A 26,403-nucleotide genomic window follows, 5' to 3' on the forward strand; every position below is an offset into this window, starting at 1 on the left:
GTTCCCCTTATCCACCACCCCCACTACCTACACACATCACTGTTCCCCTTATCCACCCCCACTACCTACACACATCACTGTTCCCCTTATCCACCACCCCCACTACTCACACACATCACTGTTCCCCTTATCCACCACCCCCACTACTCACACACATCACTGTTCCCCTTATCCACCACCCCCACTACTCACACACATCACTGTTCCCCTTATCCACCACCCCCACTACTCACACACATCACTGTTCCCCTTATCCACCACCCCCACTACTCACACACATCACTGTTCCCCTTATCCACCACCCCCACTACTCACACACATCACTGTCCCCCTTATCCACCACCCCCACTACCTACACACATCACTGTTCCCCTTATCCACCACCCCCACTACCTACACACATCACTGTCCCCCTTATCCACCACCCCCACTACTCACACACATCACTGTTCCCCTTATCCACCACCCCCACTACCTACACACATCACTGTTCCCCTTATCCACCACCCCCACTACTCACACACATCACTGTTCCCCTTATCCACCACCCCCACTACCTACACACATCACTGTCCCCCTTATCCACCACCCCCACTACCCACACACATCACTGTTCCCCTTATCCACCACCCCCACTACTCACACACATCACTGTTCCCCTTATCCACCACCCCCACTACTCACACACATCACTGTTCCCCTTATCCACCACCCCCACTACCTACACACATCACTGTCCCCCTTATCCACCACCCCCACTACCCACACACATCACTGTTCCCCTTATCCACCACCCCCACTACCTACACACATCACTGTCCCCCTTATCCACCACCCCCACTACTCACACACATCACTGTTCCCCTTATCCACCACCCCCACTACCTACACACATCACTGTTCCCCTTATCCACCACCCCCACTACTCACACACATCACTGTTCCCCTTATCCACCACCCCCACTACCTACACACATCACTGTTCCCCTTATCCACCACCCCCACTACTCACACACATCACTGTTCCCCTTATCCACCACCCCCACTACCTACACACATCACTGTCCCCCTTATCCACCACCCCCACTACCCACACACATCACTGTTCCCCTTATCCACCACCCCCACTACCTACACACATCACTGTTCCCCTTATCCACCACCCCCACTACTCACACACATCACTGTTCCCCTTATCCACCACCCCCACTACCCACACACATCACTGTTCCCCTTATCCACCACCCCCACTACCCACACACATCACTGTTCCCCTTATCCACCACCCCCACTACTCACACACATCACTGTTCCCCTTATCCACCCCCACTACTCACACACATCACTGTTCCCCTTATCCACCACCCCCACTACTCACACACATCACTGTTCCCCTTATCCACCACCCCCACTACCTACACACATCACTGTTCCCCTTATCCACCACCCCCACTACTCACACACATCACTGTTCCCCTTATCCACCACCCCCACTACCTACACACATCACTGTTCCCCTTATCCACCACCCCCACTACCCACACACATCACTGTTCCCCTTATCCACCACCCCCACTATCCACACACATCACTGTTCCCCTTATCCACCCCCACTACCTACACACATCACTGTTCCCCTTATCCACCACCCCCACTATCCACACACATCACTGTTCCCCTTATCCACCCCCACTACCTACACACATCACTGTCCCCCTTATCCACCACCCCCACTACCCACACACATCACTGTTCCCCTTATCCACCACCCCCACTACTCACACACATCACTGTTCCCCTTATCCACCACCCCCACTACTCACACACATCACTGTTCCCCTTATCCACCCCCACTACCTACACACATCACTGTTCCCCTTATCCACCACCCCCACTACTCACACACATCACTGTTCCCCTTATCCACCACCCCCACTATCCACACACATCACTGTTCCCCTTATCCACCCCCACTACCTACACACATCACTGTTCCCCTTATCCACCACCCCCACTACTCACACACATCACTGTCCCCCTTATCCACCACCCCCACTACCCACACACATCACTGTTCCCCTTATCCACCACCCCCACTACTCACACACATCACTGTTCCCCTTATCCACCACCCCCACTACTCACACACATCACTGTTCCCCTTATCCACCACCCCCACTACCTACACACATCACTGTTCCCCTTATCCACCACCCCCACTACCTACACACATCACCGTTCCCCTTATCCACCACCCCCACTACCTACACACATCACTGTCCCCCTTATCCACCACCCCCACTACTCACACACATCACTGTTCCCCTTATCCACCACCCCCACTACTCACACACATCACTGTTCCCCTTATCCACCACCCCCACTACCTACACACATCACTGTTCCCCTTATCCACCACCCCCACTACTCACACACATCACTGTTCCCCTTATCCACCACCCCCACTACCTACACACATCACTGTTCCCCTTATCCACCACCCCCACTACCCACACACATCACTGTTCCCCTTATCCACCACCCCCACTACCTAGACACATCACTGTTCCCCTTATCCACCACCCCCACTACCTACACACATCACTGTTCCCCTTATCCACCACCCCCACTACCTACACACATCACTGTTCCCCTTATCCACCACCCCCACTACTCACACACATCACTGTTCCCCTTATCCACCACCCCCACTACCTACACACATCACTGTTCCCCTTATCCACCACCCCCACTACCCACACACATCACTGTTCCCCTTATCCACCACCCCCACTATCCACACACATCACTGTTCCCCTTATCCACCCCCACTACCTACACACATCACTGTTCCCCTTATCCACCACCCCCACTATCCACACACATCACTGTTCCCCTTATCCACCCCCACTACCTACACACATCACTGTCCCCCTTATCCACCACCCCCACTACCCACACACATCACTGTTCCCCTTATCCACCACCCCCACTACTCACACACATCACTGTTCCCCTTATCCACCACCCCCACTACTCACACACATCACTGTTCCCCTTATCCACCCCCACTACCTACACACATCACTGTTCCCCTTATCCACCACCCCCACTACTCACACACATCACTGTTCCCCTTATCCACCACCCCCACTATCCACACACATCACTGTTCCCCTTATCCACCCCCACTACCTACACACATCACTGTTCCCCTTATCCACCACCCCCACTACTCACACACATCACTGTCCCCCTTATCCACCACCCCCACTACCCACACACATCACTGTTCCCCTTATCCACCACCCCCACTACTCACACACATCACTGTTCCCCTTATCCACCACCCCCACTACTCACACACATCACTGTTCCCCTTATCCACCACCCCCACTACCTACACACATCACTGTTCCCCTTATCCACCACCCCCACTACCTACACACATCACCGTTCCCCTTATCCACCACCCCCACTACCTACACACATCACTGTCCCCCTTATCCACCACCCCCACTACTCACACACATCACTGTTCCCCTTATCCACCACCCCCACTACTCACACACATCACTGTTCCCCTTATCCACCACCCCCACTACCTACACACATCACTGTTCCCCTTATCCACCACCCCCACTACTCACACACATCACTGTTCCCCTTATCCACCACCCCCACTACCTACACACATCACTGTTCCCCTTATCCACCACCCCCACTACCCACACACATCACTGTTCCCCTTATCCACCACCCCCACTACCTAGACACATCACTGTTCCCCTTATCCACCACCCCCACTACCTACACACATCACTGTTCCCCTTATCCACCACCCCCACTACCTACACACATCACTGTTCCCCTTATCCACCACCCCCACTACTCACACACATCACTGTTCCCCTTATCCACCACCCCCACTACTCACACACATCACTGCCCTCGTTATCCACCACCCCGCTGCCCACAGACATCACTGTCCCCTTTATCAACCCCCTGCTACCCAGACCATTTGCCACCCCAGCCCCTCTCCCCATCTTACCGATCGCCCGCAGAGTGGCAGTGGACCCCCCTGTTCCCTCCTGCGCCCTCACCAGAGATCCATCTGACCCCCCATCCAGTGAGCGATCGGGCCTCCCCCTCTCCCTCCCAACCAGAGCTACATCTTACCCGCCTCCCTCCATCTGGCCTCACACCCCTTCCACCACAACCATAGAATGATTTAACCCCCACCCCACCAGTCTGAGTCAGAGAGCCATTGGATGCACTGAATGCGCTCTTCAGCAGTTGGAGTGCCCGATTCAGACTTTTATTCAGCAGGTTTATTTTGGCGCGATTCCAGATCAGCAAACGCGGTGGTAAAGGGGGGAATGCTGATAAAGTTGGGTGAGCAGTTCATTAATTCAATTTAAACACATGCAAATACATTTAAATCACCATTGCACCTGTTTTGGGCACGAAGCAGATCGCCACCATTCCGGGTTTCAGTAAAGTGGCCATCTGCACGGACCATGTTAATGGCCTCACACCCAACTTTACCGTGTTTAATGGTAAAGTCGGGCCCATAGAGTACAAAAATTAGGGAATTATGCAAAACCCAACTAAACCTATATGAAACATTAGTTTATCCCTGCTGGTACATTGTATCCAATGGTGGGCACCAACCATTAAGAAGGATGAAAAGGCTTTAGAGAGGATACAGAAGAGATTTACTAGAATGGTTCCAGGGATGAGGGATTACAGCTTTATTGAAAAACTGGAGAAACTGATGTTGTTCTTCTTATTGGGGAGAAGGCTAAGAGGAGCTTAACCCAGGTGTTTAAAACCAGTTAGTGTTTAGATAGAGAACATAAAGAGAAACTATTTCCATTGGCTGAAGAATTGTTAGTCAGCGGTCACAGGTTTAAAGAACCAGAGGCGACATGAGGGAAAAACCTTTTTAGCCAATGAGTTGTTGGGATTTGAAATGCACTGCCTGATGAAGTGGTGGATATAGATTCAATATGAGCTTTTGAAAAAGAATTGTATAAATACTTCAAAGAGAAAAATTGCGGCGAATTGTGAAGGCACAGTGGTAAGTCTAACTGTATTGCTGTTTGAACAACCAATGTAGACTTGATGAGTTGAATGGCCTGTTTCTGTTCTGTACTATTCTGTCATTCTAATAATCTATATAGTTTTACCACTCTGTCAATATTCTTTTTTCTCCACTTCCCCTTATCTGTCCTTTCTCTGCACCTTCCCCTTTTTTACATGTATTGGTTGACTAAAAAAGGATCTGCTGCCCATTCAGGCTGGAAACGAACCATCCACAGCCAAGGAGTCACCACCTTCCCTTGTCCTAGCTGCGAACATGACATTGACCTTGGAGAACGTGGCCTTAGTGGTCTGTTCCGAAACTTCACCTTGGAAACGATTGTAGAAAGATACAGACAGGCTGCTAGAGCAGCTGTGGCAATCATGTGCAATCTCTGCAAGCCCCCACCACAGGAGGCGACAAAGAGCTGCATGGACTGCAAGGCGAGCTACTGCAATGAGTGCTTCAAGATTCATCACCCCTGGGGGACTCCAAAGGCCCAGCATGAGTATGTGGGACCAACAACCAACTTCCGACCTAAGGTACAGAGCTTCTCTTATCACCATTTTCATACAAATGCCCAGAAAGGCATTTATTTCTTCAGATGTTCTTTTCAAAGTGCAACATTTGAATTAAAAAAAAGTATAGAAGCTGCAAAGATTTCTTTGCAAAGATTGCATTTCTTTGCAAAGATATGTTTGAAGATATAAATGTGTGGTCCCATCACTCATTAGTCATCCCTCTCTTCAAACACACAAACAGGAATGGGCCAAGGACTTTTTTTGCGAAGATGGTGCTTTATTAATAATTAATTTGCTGACTGCAGAAATTCAATGGACAGCATTGAATTATTACATGTGACATGCCTAATGTGCTTTGAATCAAGATCATCATTAATAATTATACACACATTATGAGTAGAGATCTGGTCATAGTATAGACATTTTGTATTTATTCATTAAAAAACAAATATTTTGCTAGTTAAGCTTAAAAGGAGGAAACATTGAGGAGGTTGCACAGTTGAATTCATTTTCTTAATTATTCATTCTGACTCAAATGCACAGATCAATCTTTAAGGTTAGCATTTCCCTTGAGGACATTAATGTGATGCGATAGATCAAAGTAATCTAAATGCTTAGAGGAAATTGGTTTAAAATAAATAAATGTTTATTTTATTGCTACAGTCTTATTACCATATTTTGTTAAGTAACTTAACTCTTTAAATTTGAAAATCCCAATTTGACAATCCAATCATTCACTTTTTCACAATCATGTGGCTAGACCGAGTGATTCACAATATTTAGTCTCCAGTTTCCTTTTTTCCTTAAGGATGTGATTCCTAATGAGAGTGACAGATCCTCAGTCAGTCAAGCATACACCTATAGTGCCAGTTATGGCATGCTTATTGTATCTGCTGGTGAATACGTTACAGATATTGTAGTAATTTTACTCATACATGAATAACAGCTGTACATCATTCCCTTAAGATTGTGAACAGCTGAAATAGTTGCAAAACAGAAAAAAAAATCAATGAACCAATTGGAAATATCGAATATATTTATTTTGAAACATTATTCAGCTTTCTGTCCTACAAGCTGGGATATGATGCCATCGCAGCAGTGGTACCTCACCCAACTAAATATTTCTGATGTTTGAGTTTTGAAAATGTTATCACAGTTGGGGGAACCTGATCCACATGAATACATGTTGCTTATTGGGCTTTTGGAATGTGGGTCATAGTTTCTGTTGATTTCTTTACACTGGGAATTGTGAATCTTTGGAATTCCCTATTCCACAGGGCTGTGGAAGCTCAGTCATTGTGTATGAATAAAGCAGAGATTGGTAAATTTCTGATCAAAAGTAATGTAAAGGGTTATGTGTATAGTAGGTCTAAAAGGCATTATCCAATCAGCCATAATTGTATTGAATGGCAACACAGGCTCTAGGGCTGAATGAGGAAGTTAAACTTGGTAAAATATCCAATCCAACCACAATATCTATAACCATTCAGCTTTTGATTGACAGTTTGGATATTTGATGTAGTCTAACTTCTTTTCTAACTACTTCCTCTTTTACAAAGCACTCAAAATGCATTCAACAATAAAGGGAAAGAAAAACAAACAAGGCTGTTTGCTAGTAGGTAATAATCCACACCTGTCAATCAAACTATTTCAAAATATGCTGACACCTGATGCTGACCTTTCAATGGTAAAAAGATTCTCCTCAGTGAAGCCGACAGTCAGAGCACTTCAAAGGGGTTTCACAGCAGCTGTGGGCTAAGAGAGAAAACCAGGAGTTCTTCCTCAAGGGAATCCTGACAAGTCATTTCTATAAGAGCATTTTAAAGAGGGCCTTTAACACTGGGGTAATCCTCATTGTAAAATGGAGTGCTGCAGTGATTTTGAAGGCTTCCGAGGAGCATGGATGTCAAAGTGACCAGGGTACCTCAAAGGTTTTAGAGGAGAGAGACAATAATGAATATCTTATCAAGAATGGTGTCTGACTTCACTATCCTGAAATTGAACAACACCTATCCCAGGACAACAAGGACAAATGCAGCACTAGACCCCCTTCCCAGGGATAGCCCTGATGTCAAGCTCCTGTCCTCCTGTAATTAAGGCAGTAAATGTCACTATCTTGTCCATTTGAAGAGGATGAATTCCAGGTTGCTCAGGTGACCACATTGCAATCCAGTCCTGCAAAGGGCAAGGTGCAGGGCAATGGGGGGGTGGGGTCGGGGAGTGCTCATCAAGAGTGCTTTGTAGCTGAAAGGAAAGCTCCTGTTCCTTGTGGCTCCATAAACTAAAAAGCTTTGATCATAGTGATTATGGATTATTCTTCAGTGGAGCAAGCCTTGAAAACTTGCCAATTTCAGCACAGTAGTCCTCAAATAGACATTAGGTCCTGCCTAAGAAACTTACTATTTGGTTTAGGTGACTGAAGAGATTGTCTGAAGAATGAGCTGACTAATACAGGTCAAACATCTTTTTGGCACTTTGGAGTGCAGGATATTGTGTTACGTTCCAGAAAGCCATTTGGGGAAGGATAGTACTGGAGCCAACCTTTATTCAGTATAATATTTATTTACAGAGTGAACCATGACATGCATGCAATTCCTGACTAAATCCCAACACAGTTTCAATAAGTGACTGCATATGTGCTCAAGTGAAGCCACAGCTATTGCCTTCAAGCTGCATAGTGTTACAAACAATTGATATACAATTAATATACTGCCCTGAAAACTGAGTAATTTTTACATCCTTTTTCAGTCTGGAAAAATGGGTACACCAAGAAGCAAACACGTCCCCCGTGTGTGTTCATTTGCTAAACTACTTGCTTGTGTAAACAACTGTAAAATGTTGGCAGGCATATAATCCCATTGACAAACTGAATAATATTGATATTGCTGTTTGGAAAGTGCCCAATTACAATGAATATTTCGCTCTTTTGAAAGTGTGGTAGGAGTACAGAAACTGACTGAAATTCATGTGGATGTTGACTGTGACTGGATTGTGCAGTTGGAATTGTGGTTCCAAATGACAATAGTTTTAATGTCTTGTTTTTTGCACCTCCCCCTCTGCTCCCCCTATCACCAGATTCTGATGTGTCCTGAGCATGATATGGAAAAAGTTACCATGTATTGTGAGGTATGCAGAAGGCCCGTGTGCCATCTCTGCAAACTGGGCGGGTCACATGCCAACCATAAAGTAACCTCCATGAGCAGTGCCTACAAAATACTTAAGGTAGGTTATGTTGATAGAAGAACAAGAGCTAGTGACTGCTTCCATTTTCCAAAAGTGCTTATTATGTTCTCAAATATCAGGACATTAAAAGTGCTCCAATTTCCTGTCCCTCTAATGCTTATACACAATTGAATCTTAAATGCTTAATGACTTTAATGTATCAGTGACTTTCCTGATTCCTGGCCTCACCATTCATCTATTTATTCTTTTATTCATATTTGGTTTCCATAAGTCTCATAATTGTTGGTTGCTTTGTGTGTATGTAAAGTGAGATATTGAGGACACGTTGACAGTTGGTGTGATTTGAATAGTGTTCTCTGGTTTCACCCTGCGGTATGCTTTGTTGTTATGACAACAGGAGAAGCTCTCTAAGAGTATCGGTTACCTCATCAGCAAAGAGGACCAAGTGAAAACTCAGATCTTTCAACTGGAGCACATGATTGACCAGACAGAGGTAGGAATTGGCTAGAATGACAGTTCCTTGCCGCCTATGGTTAGGTTATGTTACAATGTAATGTAGTTTAACAACAAGGAGGATATTTTGAGAAAGCAAACTGGCAATCAAAAAGTGGAGCAAACATTTCTCCTGTTATTATCCCAAGTCTTGTTTATGCAACAGTCCAAAATGAATGTGCAGAAAAATAGAAAAAGAAGCCAAAAAAAGCTTCTTAACAGCTACTTGCTGTTTTATTTCTTATTCTGTTGGTTGCTACCCATTGTACTGTGTCTCAGCACTGGCAAATTTACATGGGCAGGGAAGAAAATTGGAGCAAAAGTTGGGGACAGTGATGAGCAGTTGTATTATAATAGGAGCAGACGTAGGCCATTCAGCCCATTTAATAAGATCATGGGTGATCTGACTCTGGCCTTCACTCCACTTTCTTGCCTGTCCCCCATAAACCATAATTCCCTTGCCAATCAGAAATCAGAATATGTTCAAGGCCAAGTTAGACAATGACCCAGCCTCCATTGCTCTCCGAGGATGAAAATACCAACGATCCTCTAAGAAAAGAAAATCCTCATCACTGCCTTAAATGGAAGGCCACGTATTTCAAACTGTGTCACCTCTCACAAGGGGAGCCATTCTCTCAGCATCTCCCCATCAAGTAAGGTTGCCAACCTGAATTTATAACCTCAATGCAAATAATAAAGAATATAGAAAAATCTTCTGAATGTATAGGAAGGTCAACTTTTCCTTGGTCCTTTGGAGCCCTGATTATATGTTTCAGTTACTCAGAAATGTGTGGCCATTTAACCTAGCTTCCAGACTCTCTCTTTTTCCACTGAATGCCACCGTACTTATAGCTTTGGATAAATTTCAGTTCCTCTGCTGCCTGTCCTGGTGCCTCCATTCCTCCATGGTGTGGTATTTTAATTGTTTTTTTGTTTTCCGCTCCCTTGGTTATCCATTTTAGAACTAGGTGATAGAAGATGACTGGGTCCCATGGAGCTGTGACCACCCTGGGTAAGCTTAAAGGGAGAGGGATGGAAATCTGAGGGAGTGATCAGACAAGGATATTTTCATTATAACATTATCGAAATATAAAAGACTTGAATTTGTACAGTAGTTTTCACAAGCTCCGTAAGCCCCAAAGTCGTTTGCAGCCGATATATTTTTTGGCGTGTAGTAACTATTGCAATGCACGAAATACAGCAGCCAATTTGTACACGGCAATTGCCCATAAGCAGTAACATGATAGCGACTGGATAATCTGTTCTTTTGATGTTGATTAAAAAATAAATATTGATTGTACCCTGGGGATAACAGCTACTTATCTTCAAAATAATGTTGTGGAATCTTTTATATCCGTCGGAGGAAGCAAACAGTTTCACATCATTGAAAGACAGCACCTCTGACAGTGTGCCAAACACTGTGCCACAGTACCTTAATAAATCAATTCCAAAGGAATCAGTGAAATGTTTTGCTTTGTCAATGCTCCAATTTAACAGGACTTTTGCTCCTGGACCAATCCTGCTTTTCTGGATTTAAGTGTCACACAGACTCTAGTCTCAGAATGATAGACATGCCCCATCTTCCTAAGCCAGACCTAACTTCACCAGGTATGAATTCTGTAGTAGTGTCCCACTGTACTAACCAGACCTGGTTCTTCAGTAGCTAACTGCAGCTCCTAACAGTGTAGACTCAGGGGATGTGAACTCAGGCTAAAACTAAAGGCTGAAATTTTTCAGCCCATGAAGATGAAGATGGGGTTGGAGTGGAGGAGAATGCTACTTCCCAATACCTTCCTGCTGCTGGAGATATTTCCAGGCAGTGGGGAGTTCAGATGTGAATCAATTGCCTGTTCCAAAGAAGCTGGCAATCAACTTGAGTAATTAAGGTTGTAATTAGGGATGATTTTTATTGAGCTCACCAGTATTTTGCAGGTAGCTCAAGGCCAATAGGCAGCCTCTTTGCAACAAGCTGGAGGCTCCATGTGCCATTGATAGGACCATAGAAAAGGCTCCTTGAGACCCCCAAAGATCTCCCTTGGGAGCTTTACCATCCATTCTGCCGGGCCTGCCATCAGGCTACTTTGAAAATATTAATTTATTTACCTCTCTGAAGGTGTCTCCATTTTGAGATGTTTTCTGATCAGCTTCATTAGCATCCACCTCTCCAGGGGCAGCCTGGTGGCACAGTGGTTAGCACTGCCGACTTGCAGCACCTGAGACCTGGGTTCACTTCCTGACTTGGGTCACTGTCTGTGCAGAGTCTGCATGTTCTATCCCTGTCTGCATAGGTTTCCTCCCAGTCTGAAAGGAGTGCTGGTTAGGTGCATTGGCCGTGCTAAATTCTCTGTCTATTCTCTGCACAGCCTTCCTGTAGTATGGAGCTCAAATACTCCAAACATAGTCTTACTGAGGTTTTAAGACAAGTTTAGCAATACATTTTGACCATTAATATGTATGAGCAGAAGGACAGAACAAGGAGACCAGAGAAGAAGTCAGAGATCCCAGGAAAGTGTTTAATTGAACGCAGGTGGACCTTGACATATTGAGTACATTTTATATGAAATAAATGCAGGTGAATGCTGCTGAATGACCATCACAAAATCTAGGGATTTAGTCAATTTTGTGAAATTGAAAGTATCAGGTTCCATGTAGACATTGAAGATTAATTTTAAATTAATTAGACACAGGCACATGTTGGTGAATGGAGCCACAAAATTAATGAGATGAATCAAGGTTTTGTTTAATATATATCAGACTAAATGAAACAAAAGTAGCAAAGCAATACTAAACTTCTACATATTGAGATATTTAATATAATAAAACTCCACCATGGTTCATTTATACATTTATCACTGGGAATTAGTCATTCTTGTAAAATTAAAAATAAGAGGTTTTGTATTAATGATTAACCAGCTGTGCCACACATGGATATTTGTGCAATATTGGTTTTACTTTTGGTACATTAATAACACTTCATATTGCTCTGTTTAAATAATGCTTGGGTAATTTAAGACAAAAACATGTTGAATAAAGCTTCATTTATTTACAGAAGTGCCCTTTTTAACAACAGTCACTCAGAGGGTGGTGGCTGAGTGGAATCGGCTGCTGTGGGTGGTGGCGGAGGCAAATTCGATAGGGTCTTTTAAGAGACATTTGGATGAGTACATGGGACTTAAATAGGATTGAGGGTTATAGGTAGGCCTGGTAGGGAGGGATATGATCAGCGCAACTTGTGGACTGAAGGGCCTGTTTGTGCTGTAGTTTTTCTATGTTCTAACAATGAATTAAGTTTCATTTATTTTTAGAATTTATCCAACAACACTAAACACATTGTCAAAATGATATATTTGGCACCTAAAGGAAAGACCCAGACAGAAGGGTGAATGTACTAAAAGTGCAATGTATTCAATATGTCTGGTTAGTCTTTATTATTTTCTACCCATTTTGAAAGTTTATCCAAAGTTTAATAAAATTGCTTCCAGGGTAATCATGAGTATTTATGGAATTGAAGGGGATAAATGGGTCTGTTATGCAATGTGGTCTTGTTTCTTGTAATAGAGCCAAATGGAAAGTAAGGATAGACCTGTTTACAGATGGGAATGGAAAATTCAGATCAAGCACAAACATTTTTGTTAGGTTTAGTAATATAACACATGCCCTGTTAGAGAGTGGCATTAGTTTTTATAAGCTTCTCACAGGCTTAGGGTTTAGGAGCTAGCTGTACTACTCATTATAGCCGAATAAATTGGCAACTCTGGATAGCTACCTTTGCTAACATTTTGTTCTAACTCCCTTCAGTTCAGTGAGTGCACACCTACAATTGGATCATCAGCAACTTCAGGATTTTTAACTTGTAAGCCATTCATTAGCTGCCTAAGAGCCAGCAAACCAATGAAAATGTACTCTGATTAGGGAACAGAAATCTGATAAAATGATGAATTTGAACCATTCTTTGTGCAAACATTCTTCAAGAGCCAGGGTGTCATCTGAAATGTTAGGAAGAAGATGAGGAAGACCTGTTGCCAGACAACACAATCTGTATGAAGTGCTGAGGCCAATTTTCACAATTGGTAAACATTGGGTGATGGGCAGTTAGAAACCTAAGCAGTTTTGATAATTGTGCCTCATTTGCATCTGCTTACTGAGTAGTGAGAGCTGATCATGAGGAGGGCAAACACAACGAGTAGTCTCACAACACCAGGTTAAAGTCCAACAGGTTTATTTGGTAGCACAAGCCACTAGCTTTCGAAGCACTGCCCCTTCATCAGGTGACTTATTGTCATTAAGTAAGAGACTTCTTACTGTGATTACCCCAGTCCAACGTCGGCACCTCCACATCATGAGGAGGGTGACAGGGAAACATGAAAAATCTCTAGATCACATTTTGAAGTAACTGACAAAAGGTAAAGGTAATTCTATGGTGGAGGAGCAGTAAAAGGCCGGCAGTGGAGTTAGAAGTTTATTTTTATTATTTATTTTTGGAATGTGATTATCACAGGCAACACGATATCTATTGCCCATCATTAATTGCCCCTGAGCTGAGTGCCTGTCAGAGGGCAGTTAACAGTCAATCTGTTGGTTTGGAGTCACACTTAAGCCAAAATGGTTGACAGTAGCAGATTTCTTCACCTGATGAACACTTGTGAATCAACTGGTTTCTTTGACAATCCAGGAGTTTCATGATCATTACAAATAGGCTGCCATTGTATTCCAGATTTATTAATTGAGTTTAAATTCCCTCAGCTACTGTGGTGGGATTTAAGATCATAGCTGGAATTTTACCACCATGCCCGTCGCTGGAATCGGGGCAGGCACGGCTTACAAAACGGAATTTCCCATTGGCCTTGGACGGATTTTATGAGCCTCGCCCAAGCGAGGTTGTAAAATAATGGCCCATATGTCTGGACCATTATTCCAGGCCATTGGATTACAAAGCCTTTAACATTACCACTGTGTCCAATATCTGCAGCCTAGAAGAAGACGCATACTTCTCATGTACATACAGATGTTACTCTGGAAATGTACCTAGGCAGTTTCCAAAGTGGCTTACTGTGGCTCCTTTGTCCATTGAAACCTAAATATTGTATTGGGGTATATGCTGTCGAAGTTTGATTTACATGACTTAATAATGCACCTGCCTCATACATGTATGATGCAGATTGCCCTTTCTCAGAATTGGTTCAAAATGATGGTGGATGGAATAAGAGTAGGAGCGATGTGGTAAATTCAATGCCCTGAATCTTGGATTGCTACTGCAATCCCAATGGGCAAGGCAATAAAATTGCCTTGTAATCTCTGTGCTTACCTGACAGTGTGTGTACATCTACAACAATCTACACATGTTCCCAGTGACAAGGCCTGAATTTGAAAGAAGACATACCAGGGTGATGTGAGATTGCTGAGGCATGTCTGAGAATGTGAGGGCATCTCAAAATGGAGGAGGCCTCTGTGGTCTCAGTGAAGGAATGACGATATAGTTCAAGGTCAGGATGGTGTGTGGCTTGGAGACAATATCCATGCGACAAAATGCCAGCAATGGCAACCCCAATAAGAAAGATTTTAAACATCGTCTCTTGATGTTCAATGATATAATCAGCATTGAATCCTCCACTGCCATATCTGCGGGTTACCCTGGACCAGAAACTGATTTGGCAAAGCCATATAAATTCTGTGGCTCCAAGAGCATGTCAGAGGCTGGGAATTCTGGGGAAAGCAATTCATTTCTTGACTCACCAGACTTGGTCCAGCATCTATAAGGCACAAGTCAGGAGTGTGATGGAAATCTTTCCATTTACATGGATGAGAGCAGCTCCAACAACATTCAAGAAGCTTGACACCACCCAGGACAGAATAGTCCACTTGCTTGGCACCCCATGCCAATTCAAAATTCATTCCCTCCACCATCAATGGCCAGTGTTAGCAGTGTCTCATTTACATGATACATAGCAGTAACTCACTAAGTCACCTTCAACATCACTTTCCAAACTTATGAACACTACCACCTAGACAGACAAGGACAGCAGGCTCACCTGCAAGTTATCTTCCAATTCACAAACCATCGTGACCTGGAACTAAATTACTGTTCCTTCATTGTCAATGCGCCAAAATCCTGGAACTCCCTTCTGAAAGCACTGTGGGTATACTGACACTACATTGTCAGCAGCATTCAAGAAAGTAATTCACCCAAACCTTGTCAAAGGCAACTAGGCAAGGACAACAAATGCTGATGTGATGCTCATATCCCATGAATGAATAAGGAATATTCTTACTTTTTTTATTAGTCATAGAAATGATGGAAATGGAAAGGAAGATTAGTTGACTATACAGGGCAATTGGAGATGGGAGGTCATGTGACAAAGCCTCCAGGAATAGGTTCAAACTTGTTCCTTGATGTTTCCTTTTTCAGGGACAACCAGAATGAGCAGCCAAAAATACAAGACCGTCACCAACAAATATAATTGGGAGTTGAGGAGAAATGTCTTAACTTTCAGTAAAGCCTTTGACAAGGTACCTCATGGTAGACTGGTACGAAGGTGAAGTCACATGGGGTCAGAGGAGAGCTGGCAAGGTGGATACAGAACAGGCTTGGCCACAGAAGACAGAGGGTAGGAGTAGAGGGGTGCTTTTCTGAATGGAAGGCCGCGATCAGTAGTGTTCCATAGAGATCAGTTCTGGGACCTTTCTTGTTCGAAGTATACATAAATGTAAATGTAGCTAGTCTGATTAGTAAGTTCGCAGATGACATAAAAATTGGTGGCGTTGCAGATAGTGAAGAGGATTGTCAGAAGATACAGCAAGATATACACCGGTGGGAGACTTGGGCGGAGAAATGGCGGATAGAGTTTAACCCGGACAAGTGCGAGATAATGCATTTTGGAAAGTCCATTGCATGTAAGAATTATACAGTAATTTGGATATTGACGGGCAAAGAGATCTGTGCGTACATGTCCACCGATCAGGTGGGTAAGGTAGTCAAGAGAGTATACAGCATGCTTGCCTTTACAGATCGGGGCATTGAATATAAAAATTGGCAGGTCGTGCTGCAGCTGCACAGAACCTTAGTTAGGCCTCATTTGGAATATTGTGTACAATTCAAGTTGCCACACTTCCAGAAGGATGTGGATGCTTTGGAGAGGGAACAGAAGACGTTTTCCAGGATGTTGCCTGGTCTGGATGATATTAGGTATGAGGAGAGGTTGGATAAACTCGGTTTGTTCTCACTGAACGACGGAGGTTGAGGGATGACCTGATAGGGATCTACAAGATTACGAATAACATGGACAGAGTGGATAGTCAGATGCTCTTTCCTGGGGTAGAAAAGTCAAGTATGAGGGGACATAGGTTTAAGATGCACAGGGATAAGTTTAGAGGAGATGTGTGAGGCACTTTTTTTACACAAAGGGTGGTGAATGCCTGGAACGCGCTGCCCAGGGACGTGGTGGGCGCAGGTACAATAACGGCATGTAAGGGGCAACTAGACGAATACATGAATAGGATGGGAGTGGAGAATACAGATTCTAAGTGCATACGGTTTCAGTTTAGGCAGGCATCATGATTGGCGCAGGTTTGGAGGGCCAAAGGGCCTGTTCCTGTGCTATACTGTTCTTTGTTCTAGGGAATAGTTAGAATGTGCAACTCACTATAACAGGGAGTAGTTGAGGCAAATAACATAGAAACATATGTAGAAAGGACAAGAAGAATGTGTTGGTGGGTTAGAAGGATTTGCAGCATGAACACCATCCTGTCATACAAGCATACTATCATACTACGGAATATTCTGCATGTGTTTAAATTTCAGGCACACTGAAGTTTATATGCTTACAGATACTGTACTCTTGGCACCTACCCAAAATTGTAATCTGATCTGTGAACACTTATGCAAACGAAGATCCAGAACATTTGCATGTTCTTTGCATTGTCTCAGTCTAATACAGTTTACAATCTTTTTTAGAACTAACTTGCACCTAAGTGCAATAATCTGCATTCTGTGTCAAAGACTGTCCTGGACAATTTTGTATTAAAATTATAAATGAGATTTTAAAAATACCACTTTGGTATTACTATTTAAATATATTTGGGGGTTAAAATTCTTCTTCCAGGATGATGGCAGTGAGGCACTTGCTTGATCAGTAGTGTATAGGAGCAAGTTATTTACCACAAATGAAAGGAGAGAAAGTAATGGCAATAATACAGGAACAGTTGGAGCTTGTTCCCCCCTTTATTCTTTCATGGATGTAGGTATCACTGGCAAGACCAGTGCATGTTGCCTATCACTAATTGCCCTTGAATTGAATGGTTTGCTCAGCTATTTCAGAGGGTAGGTAAGAGTCAACCACATTGCAATGGATCCAGAGTCTCCAGGATCAGGCCAGGCAGGTAAGATTTTCATCATGAAAGGAAGTGAACCACAAAGGTTTTACAACAATCAATGATAGTTGACATAGTCATGATTACTGTGACTAGCTAAATATTCCAGATTTATCAACTGAATTGAATTTCTACCAGCTGCTAAGGTGGGATTTGAACCCAAATCTCCACAGCACTAGCCTGGGCCTCTGGATCACTAGTCCATGAATTGGAGCATAAGAACACAAATAGGAGCAGATGTAGACCATTCAACCTCTCAAGCCTGATGCACCATTCAATAAGATCATGGCTGATCTGATCTTGGCCTTAACTCTGCTTTCCTCCTTCCAACTCAATATTTCAAAAATCCGTCCATCTTGTCTTTAAATATATTCAATGACCCATCCTCCATTGTTCTCTGGGGTAAAGAATTCCAAACATTCAGAAACCTCTGAGCAAAGTTCCTCCAAGGGCCTGTTTCCCGTGCTGGGTTGTTCTTTGTTCTTTGTTCATTTTTGCTTTAAATGGGCGACTTCTTAATCTGGGACTCTATCCCTTAATTCTAGATTCCCCCGTGAGATGGAGCGTCTTCTCAATATCGACCCTGGTTAGGTGCATTGGACATGCTAAGTTCTCTCTCAGTGTTCCCAAACAGCTGCTGGAGTGTGGTGACAAGGGGATTTTCACAGTAACTTCACTGCAGAGTTAATGTAAACCTACTTGTGACACTAATAAACTTCAAGCTTCAAAACTTCAAACTGTTAAGTCCTCCAGAATCTTAAATGTTTCCATAAGATCACTTCACATTCTTCTAAACTCCATCAAGGAAGTGTAGACCTTGCTCAACCTTTCCTCAGAAAACAGCCCCTTCATGCCAGGACTCAGCCTGATGAACCTTTCCTGAACTGCCTCCAATACAAATATATCCCTCATTAAATAAGGAGACCAGAACTGTACACTGTGTTCTTGGTGTGGTCTCAGCAGCACCATGTACAGTTGTAGCAAGACTTCTGTACTTTCATAATCCATCCCCATTGTAAAAAAGGCCAACATTCCATTTGCCCTTCTAATTATTAATTGAACCTGCATGCTCACATTTGTGTTTCTTGTACAAGGACACACAGAACCCATTGTGCTGCATCATTCTAGTAGCCTCCCTCAATTTAAATAATATTTTGCTTTTCTATTCTCCTCCCAAAGAGGATAAATTTACATTTTCTCACATCCCTGTTCAGTCACTTTGGCCTGAAATTTGGGAGGTTGGAACAGATGTGGGTGTGATGGTGGGTTTTGGGTTGGTAAAATAGGGGAAAGATAAATTGGGATGGGTGCCCACCATAATCCCAATGCTGGGGGTGTTACCCAGAGGCAGGCAGTGATTTGGATCAACCGCCCACCGTGCCACGAGTGAGATTGCCTTACCCTCCTTCCCCTCCATAGACATCAGGACCCGTCCCCCCCACTGGACATCACCACATCCCCCCTCTGCTAATTGCCCTTCCTGCAGAATTCTCTCCCTCCCTGATCGCTACCACTCTGCGAAGTTCCCTCCCTCCCACAACAGCACCAATTCTGTGATTCTGTGGGATGTTAGGCTAACTGGGCTGAAATTTCCTACTTTCTGTCACCTTTCTTTCTTGAATGGAGGTGATATATTTGTGGTTTTTCAATCCACTGTGGAATTCTGGAAGATAACATTTAAGGCATCCATTATTTCTGAAATTGCTTATTGTAAGACCCCAGGATGTAAGTCATCAGGACCAGGGGATTTGTCAGCCCTTACTCCCATTGGTTTATCTTGATGCTTTCTCTCTAGTGACTATGATTATTTTAAATTCATTCCTGCTTTTTGCTTCCTGTTTTTCTGCTATTATTAGAATGCTTTTAGTGTCTCCTACCATTCAGATAGATGCAAAATATTTGCTCAAAGTCTCTGCCATTTCCTTGTTTTCCATTATTAATTTCCCAGCCTTATCCTTTAAAGGATTAATCATGGCTACTCGCTTCAGTGTTATATATTGGTAGGGGTTCTTATTGTTTGTTCTTGTATATTTACTAGTTCCTTCTCATATGCTGTTTTCTCCCTCGATTTTGCTTCGTCATCCTTTGCTGATTTCTAATTTCTTTCCAATCTTTTGACCGACCACTGATTTTTGCAATATAGTATGCCTCTTATTTTGAAACTATTTTTATCTTTCTTTACTATCCACACACATTTCGTTCTTCTCAGAGAGTCTTTCTTTATCATGGAATATATCCTTGTTGAGAATTATAAATGTCTCCTTAAAGGTCGATAATTAACTACTGACTTAATTAATTTCCCAAGTCCACTTTAGCTATCCTCTGTAATTGTCTTTATTTAAGTTTAAGACATGTGTTTTGAATCCAAATTTCACACTTTCAAACAGAACGTGAAATTCTAATATGATATGATCACACTTCCCTGGAGGATCCTTTTACGATGAAATCATTAATTAATCCTATCTCATTACACAATGGCCAATCTAAGATAGCCTGGTTGGTTCAACAATATATTGTTTTAAAAACTGTTCTAAATATGCACAATTAACTTGTTCTCAAAACTGCCTTTGCCAATGAAGATTAAAGTCACCCATGATTTTCCCAGTACATTTCATACAATCTCCCATTATTTCTTGATTTATTCACTGTCATACAGTGCAGCTACTGTTAGACAGTCTATAAGGTACTCCCACCAGTGACTTCTTTCCCTTATTGTTTCTGATCTCTGCCCAAACTGGTTCTACTCCTTGATCTTCCAAGTCAAGATCATTTCTTGCTGATCTTATCCTCTACTTATAAAGCTACCCATTTGCATTCATCAGGAGATTCTGAAATGGAGGCCATGCTGTGTACTTGTTGGTTCTGTTCCAATCTAATTCCTCAATTCATGATTGTGGCTGCTTTTTAGTTCTCTGTATGGACATACCTTTAAGCAAGTAACATGCAGACTACTGCATGGTTTGGCAAAGGCAGACTGAATGCCTATCTTTCACAAAATGGAAAGCATTCCAATCATGAATACTAAAGCAATCTACAATTGAAGCAGAAATACTTGGCCAGAATATTTCCATCCTGAAATGAGATGGGAGGTTGGAGGGACAGCAAAGAAAATGGTTGACAAGCAGCATGGAAATCCCACCTCTGTTATCATGATCTCCCATTTTGTACAGTGCAGAAAAACACGTGAGTGGCAACCAAACCAACAGCTGATTAGTACCTCACTGAATTCAAGGCCACAGCAAAAGTCCTGATTTAAATCACCCGCACTATTTTCACAGAGGCAGTTAGGAATCAGGGGTTCTCAGTAATCATGCTTATTGAGCGGAGGTGTGAATAGTGATAGCTTTTAAGTTTATTTATTAGTGTCACAAGTAGGCTTATGTTAATACTGCAATGAAGTTACTGTGAAAATCCCCTAATTGCCACACTACTGCGCCTATTCGAGTACACTGAGGGAGGGTTTAGCATGGCCAATGCACCTAATGAGCACGTCATTTAGACTGTGGGAGAAAACCGGAGCACCTGGAGGAAACCCACGCAGACATGGGCAAAATGTGCAAACTCCACACATACAGTGACCCATGCTGGGAATCGAACCCGGATCTCTGGTGCTGTGAGGCAGCAGTACTAACCATTGTGCCCCCCCGCCACCATGCCATGTGAACAGCAAGCAAGGAAAGTGTATAAAACTTGATTTGAATTGTTTAAACTGATTGCAAGATCGCTCTGCATTTGCTGAAAAGTTCCTGGATGGTCATTGTCAGCAGAGTTCAAAGCTTGCAAGGTAGGTTGGAGAGAGAGGGAGGAAGAAGGGATCTCACTCAGACCTCCTTTCTCAGGTTCTTAGCTGCTTGTCCTCTTACTGCAGAGAAAACTGAAACTTAACACACACAATGGGGGTGGGCCTGTCACATGATCATCATCCATTGATTCAAACATGGTTGTCACTAACATATTTCCCCTTACAACGCAAGGGAAAATAATCTTAAATCAGAATTAAGTCAATTAAAATCCAGGAAAAATGTTTTCATGGAAAGAATATTGAGAAGCTATTGTTTTTGAAGTAATGACGATGTTTCTTGGTTTAAAGTGTTACCTACTTTTATTTAATGGATTTCTATCACTGCAGAATTGTGGTTTTGAAATAAGATAGTGAGCATGCTTCAGTTAGTAATGAGTTTTGGTGAAATCAAAAACATTATGACACTTGGATACTTTCTATTGTGTTGCAGTGTCATTTTGTGATGTACAATTTGAATCATAAGCGTATTGAATGCTATGCCTGGTTATGTCTCTGGTTATAGAATCTGCTTACAGTTTGTTTATGTACTTGTAGTAGAAATCATTTTTCACTGGTATAGAAACCTTGAGGAAAACGTGCACTTGTCTAACTGAAAGTGCGAGGAGTAAGATTAATTATCACCGAATGTATAATAGATTACAAAGCCTAGATAGAGACAAACAGTCAAACCCAACCAAGGACAGAGAATCTCGACTCTTGTGTCTTCCTGGAAAACATGTTTCCACACACTTTGCTTTGATTTGCAGGATTGCAGTGTGTAATGTTTATTATCTGGTTCTTTATATAAAAACTAAGAACAATATAGGTTAACGTGTTCATTGGCTATTCCTCTCTTTGCTAACTGACCAAGAGGTTAACCATATTTATACCTCCATTTAGGTTATATAGGTTAGAAAATTTTAAAAGGAGGAAGTATTTAACATATACAGGAGATTAATTAACATTGAAAAGAGAGAAATACAGGTTAATAGTTTTGCAATTATGTTGCTTCACTGCAATCCCTTTTGAAAAATCTTTACTCAAAACTAAAAATTGGTTATTGAAATAAAAATAAAGCAGTAATGAACAAAATAGTGAACCAATTTTAACTTGTGAATGCAGAGTGAGGTTCTGGTTGAGATGTCGTGTGTTAAAGGAGAATGAAAGGAATTCAATGCTGTAAAGGTCTACTGTATTCCTACAACTAATTTTATCAGATTTGAAATATTTATTGATCATTGTTGAGAAATTACTTTTGAATTGAAAAGTAGAATTGTACTATGGTCCATGATTCTGTAAATTCTCCCAAATCAAGTATTCCTGTGAGAGTTGCTGACTCCAATCCCTGCCATTAGTGCTCGGACTGGCACTGGACAGGGAGGATCAGGATAAATGGAATAGTAACTAGCTTCAGAGAGGAAAGGACAGGAAGAATGGCTAGAGGTGGGAAGTGGTGGCGGGGGAAGGGGGAGGAGGCAGCAAGGCGGTAAATGAAATTAGTGACTTTGCCACTACGATGTAATAATGCAGAGATTTGCGTCTTGTTAACCACACTTTCCTCAAACATAACAGAAGCAAATTAAATATTCTTTCTAAACAATGGTACAATTGTAAATTGTGTAAAGTTCAAACTGAACGAATGGCCTGAATTAAAGTAGCAGCAATTTGTGCTTGTGTCTCTGACGGTGATTAGATTCTGCCTTTTGTTATTGTAGGCATGTATGCTTTGTCTTGCTCATAAATGGATTTTGTCTCATGTTCTAATTTAATATAAATCCATCAGCTGATTCAGCAATGTCCGTCCATAAGCGAATTACAGGATATGCAACATACTGTACACATTAGTCTGGTTAAGGTCCAGTTAAGGATTAAAAATAAAGGATTAGCACTGAGGGCACCAAAGTAAGTCTTTGGAATAATGTGCAGGCCAGTGATCCCCTCCCAATAGTCTAAGCTGTGTTTTTTCTTTAATGTGCAACATGGAATAATTTAGTCACTGTGTTTGTCCCTATCATCCTGTAGTTAGCAGGAGTTTAACTCATGCAGCCTGCCTTTCTCACTCTGAGATCAAATGTATAGTGGTATTGTCACAGGACTAGTAATCCAGAGACCCATGGCAATGCTGTGGGGAGTCGGTTCAAATCCCACCATGACAGGTGGTGAAATTTGAATTCAATAAAAATCTGGAACTAAAAGTTTAATGATGACCATGAACCCATTGTCAATTGTAAAAACCCATTTGGTTCACTAATGTCCTTTAGGGAATGAAATTTTCTGTCCTTACCTGGTCTGGCTAACATGTGACTCCTGAGCAACATGTGACCTCCTGAGTGGTTGATTCTAAAATGTTCTTTGAAATGGTTTAGCAAGCCATTCAGTTTAAGGGCAATTGGTGACGAGCAACAAATTTTGGCCCAGCCAGCAACACCCACATCCCATGAATAAAAAAACTCAATAGCAAAGCAGCTAATGATTTAACTCTGAATTTGCCAAATCCATTCATTAAACAAATGAATGTCTGTCAAAAGTGGAAAATCAACTCTGACCCTCCAAACTTCTCTGAAGTGCTAAACTGTCCTGTTGACATGCCCAAAATATTATGCAATCCAGTAGAACATGTTCATTGTTGTCCACTATCTGTTTGGGCCTATGGTAGTCATGATGTGGAGATGCCAGCATTGGACTGGGGTAAACACAGAAAGAAGTCTCACAACACTAAGTTAAAATCCAATAGATTTATTTGGTGGCAAACACCACTAGCTTTCAGGGCTTTTCCCCTTCGTCAGGTGAGTGGGGAGTCCTCTTCCCGATGTTGTGAGACTTCTTACTGCGTTTGTCCATATAATAGTATAGTTAGTACACCAAGAACAGAATTATCTGGCCTGAGAGACTCCTTGTGCATTCTGGGCCCCAGCCCTGATTGTGTTTGCATTCCACCCACCTGTAGGTGGGCAATTAACAGTCACCTCTGTGATCATCTTCCAATTAAGGATACTGGTCAGGTTCCTGAGGTTGGAGTCCCAATAGGAGGCCCCTTGGCACTGGAGGAATGGCAGCCCATTGGCTGAGGTGGCCACTGCAGGTAGGTGTGTGTGTGAGAATGCTTCAAAATAAAGGCTCCCAGGAAGCCTGCATAAAATGAGTGGAATCCAAAAGGCCTCGATCCTTTAAGGCCATCAGTGTGGTGGGGGAGACTCTTTCAGAGGAAAGTTTATGACTGAGGAGGGACCACAGGGAACCAATCAAGAAGCTGTCTCCAAGCTGCTTTTAGCTCAATGGTGGAGCCGCTCCAATGCCGAGAAGGTCCTAGCAGCATCAAAGAGAGTGGAGTAACTAGAAAATTATTTCAAATTTTGTTCCAGGACCAGTTTCCGAACCAATCTCTGCGGGACTTGGAAAATTTCACTTAACAGAGTACACTGGTTTCATTCATATATATGTAACTATTATAAATCAGTGCACTACCTGATGATTTAGATCAGCTCTTTGAACTTTCCCTCTGCTGCATTAAAAAGATGAAGGTGTCTGTGGCCCCAACTTTGAAAGAAGGACAGAAACAGTTAGTTTGAGCTCCAAAGTGAGAGGCGCATCCAGAGAACCCTGGGAACAGGAAGCCCTCCCTATGTGAGGTCTTGTTTAAACAGAAGTTCCCAGAAGCACACTCATCAAGCATTCAGATTTACTATCTAGCTGAAGGGCGGAAGCAGAAGCAGGAATTTGACAGTGGAGACTGCAACCTGGGACCTATGGGAACAGTTCCTGACAGCCAGTCTGGAGGCAACCTCAGACTGGGGTGGGACTGGAATCCAGGGTGATAAGAGGGAAGCTAGGGGTTGGGAATTCAAAGAATGGTTGGAGATGGGGAGACCCAAGGACTCTTTACAGGGCCCTGGAGGGTGGACTCCTGTATATCCTGGCTTACAAGGAGTTCCAACAGAAGTAATTTAAATAAAAATTTACCTTTGCTTCTTTTAGCCAGTCTGGGCGTCACTCTGTTGTTCTGTTGCTGAACTACATAAAATACAGGACTCTCCAGACGTGACATTAATATTACATTGCAGTGTCAATGACATTACTCAGCTGCACCATCTGAATTTATTACTCGGCCTCTTTTTCTTCAGTAGAAACCTCCTAGATGGAATAAAAATTATGACAAGATTCCAAATTTTGTAATTCCCTGCACCTGCCATTCCCCTCTCCACCTGTTAAAGATCACTCAAATAAACAAACAAAAGAAGAACTGCACATGTTGCAACCCTGACACAAAAATCCCCCCAGAATCAAGTCAGTCATCATCTATGGAGAGAACAGGCAAGTTTGTGTTTTAAATGTTGGCCCTTTTTGCACTGTTTCATGTTTACCTCATGACCTGATTGGTGTACGGTCGTGTGAGAGAAAGTTCTTTCTGATCCCAGCCTTTCCTGTTCTGTGCCGAAGTTTTATTATCTACTTGGATAAAATGTTCTCACCATGAAGTCTAAACTCATGTGTTTTAATCGTCCATGATTTACATCCCTGTCACGCCCTAATTAGCACAAACCTGAACTGACCTCAGTCAAGAGCCAAAATAGTTTTTTAATTAGCAGTGCCAGACCTCAAAGCCCAAGCAAGATCCAGGTTACTTTTCAGTGATATCCTCTTTCACTTAGGAAGGGATGCACTCCTTCTATGCTTTCTGATTCTATTGATGTCCAGTTTCACTAAAAAGCACTTCTCAGTTCTAAATGGTGAGTTACTTACTCTGACCTTTAAGGGGTACCTTCAGTATTTTGATGTAGCAACTTCAGACTGTGAACATGAGTTTACAAAATTACAATCACTTGTAGTACAGACTTAAATTTGGTGAAGGAAGAGACATGGTGTCAAAACATTCCATCTTACACTCACCAGGACAGAATGGCAAGAGTACCAAATCTCAAAGGGAACAACAATTTATACCACATGTGAAGAGCTGAGTGATTGGCAAGTGGACT

At 42.8% G+C, this 26,403-nt stretch overlaps 1 protein-coding gene across 4 annotated transcripts in view; it reads left to right on the plus strand.

Annotated features, from left to right (window-relative positions):
- Positions 1-26,403, plus strand: part of trim36 (tripartite motif containing 36) — a 112,587-nt gene that overhangs the window by 26,780 nt on the left and 59,404 nt on the right. For 2 of the 4 annotated variants that reach the window (XM_080188991.1, XM_080188993.1), the window contains 3 exons: positions 5,285-5,628; positions 8,683-8,829; positions 9,188-9,283. In XM_080188991.1, coding sequence (XP_080045117.1) covers positions 5,285-5,628; positions 8,683-8,829; positions 9,188-9,283 — 587 coding nt within the window. The remainder of the gene's footprint in view (positions 1-5,284; positions 5,629-8,682; positions 8,830-9,187; positions 9,284-26,403) is intronic. The other 2 variants (XM_080188992.1, XM_080188994.1) reach the window with 1 other exon arrangement.

The sequence above is a fragment of the Carcharhinus amblyrhynchos genome, chromosome 5 (genome assembly GCF_965287045.1).
Source record: "Carcharhinus amblyrhynchos chromosome 5, sCarAmb.v2.hapA, whole genome shotgun sequence".
Taxonomy (NCBI): Eukaryota; Metazoa; Chordata; class Chondrichthyes; order Carcharhiniformes; family Carcharhinidae; genus Carcharhinus; species Carcharhinus amblyrhynchos.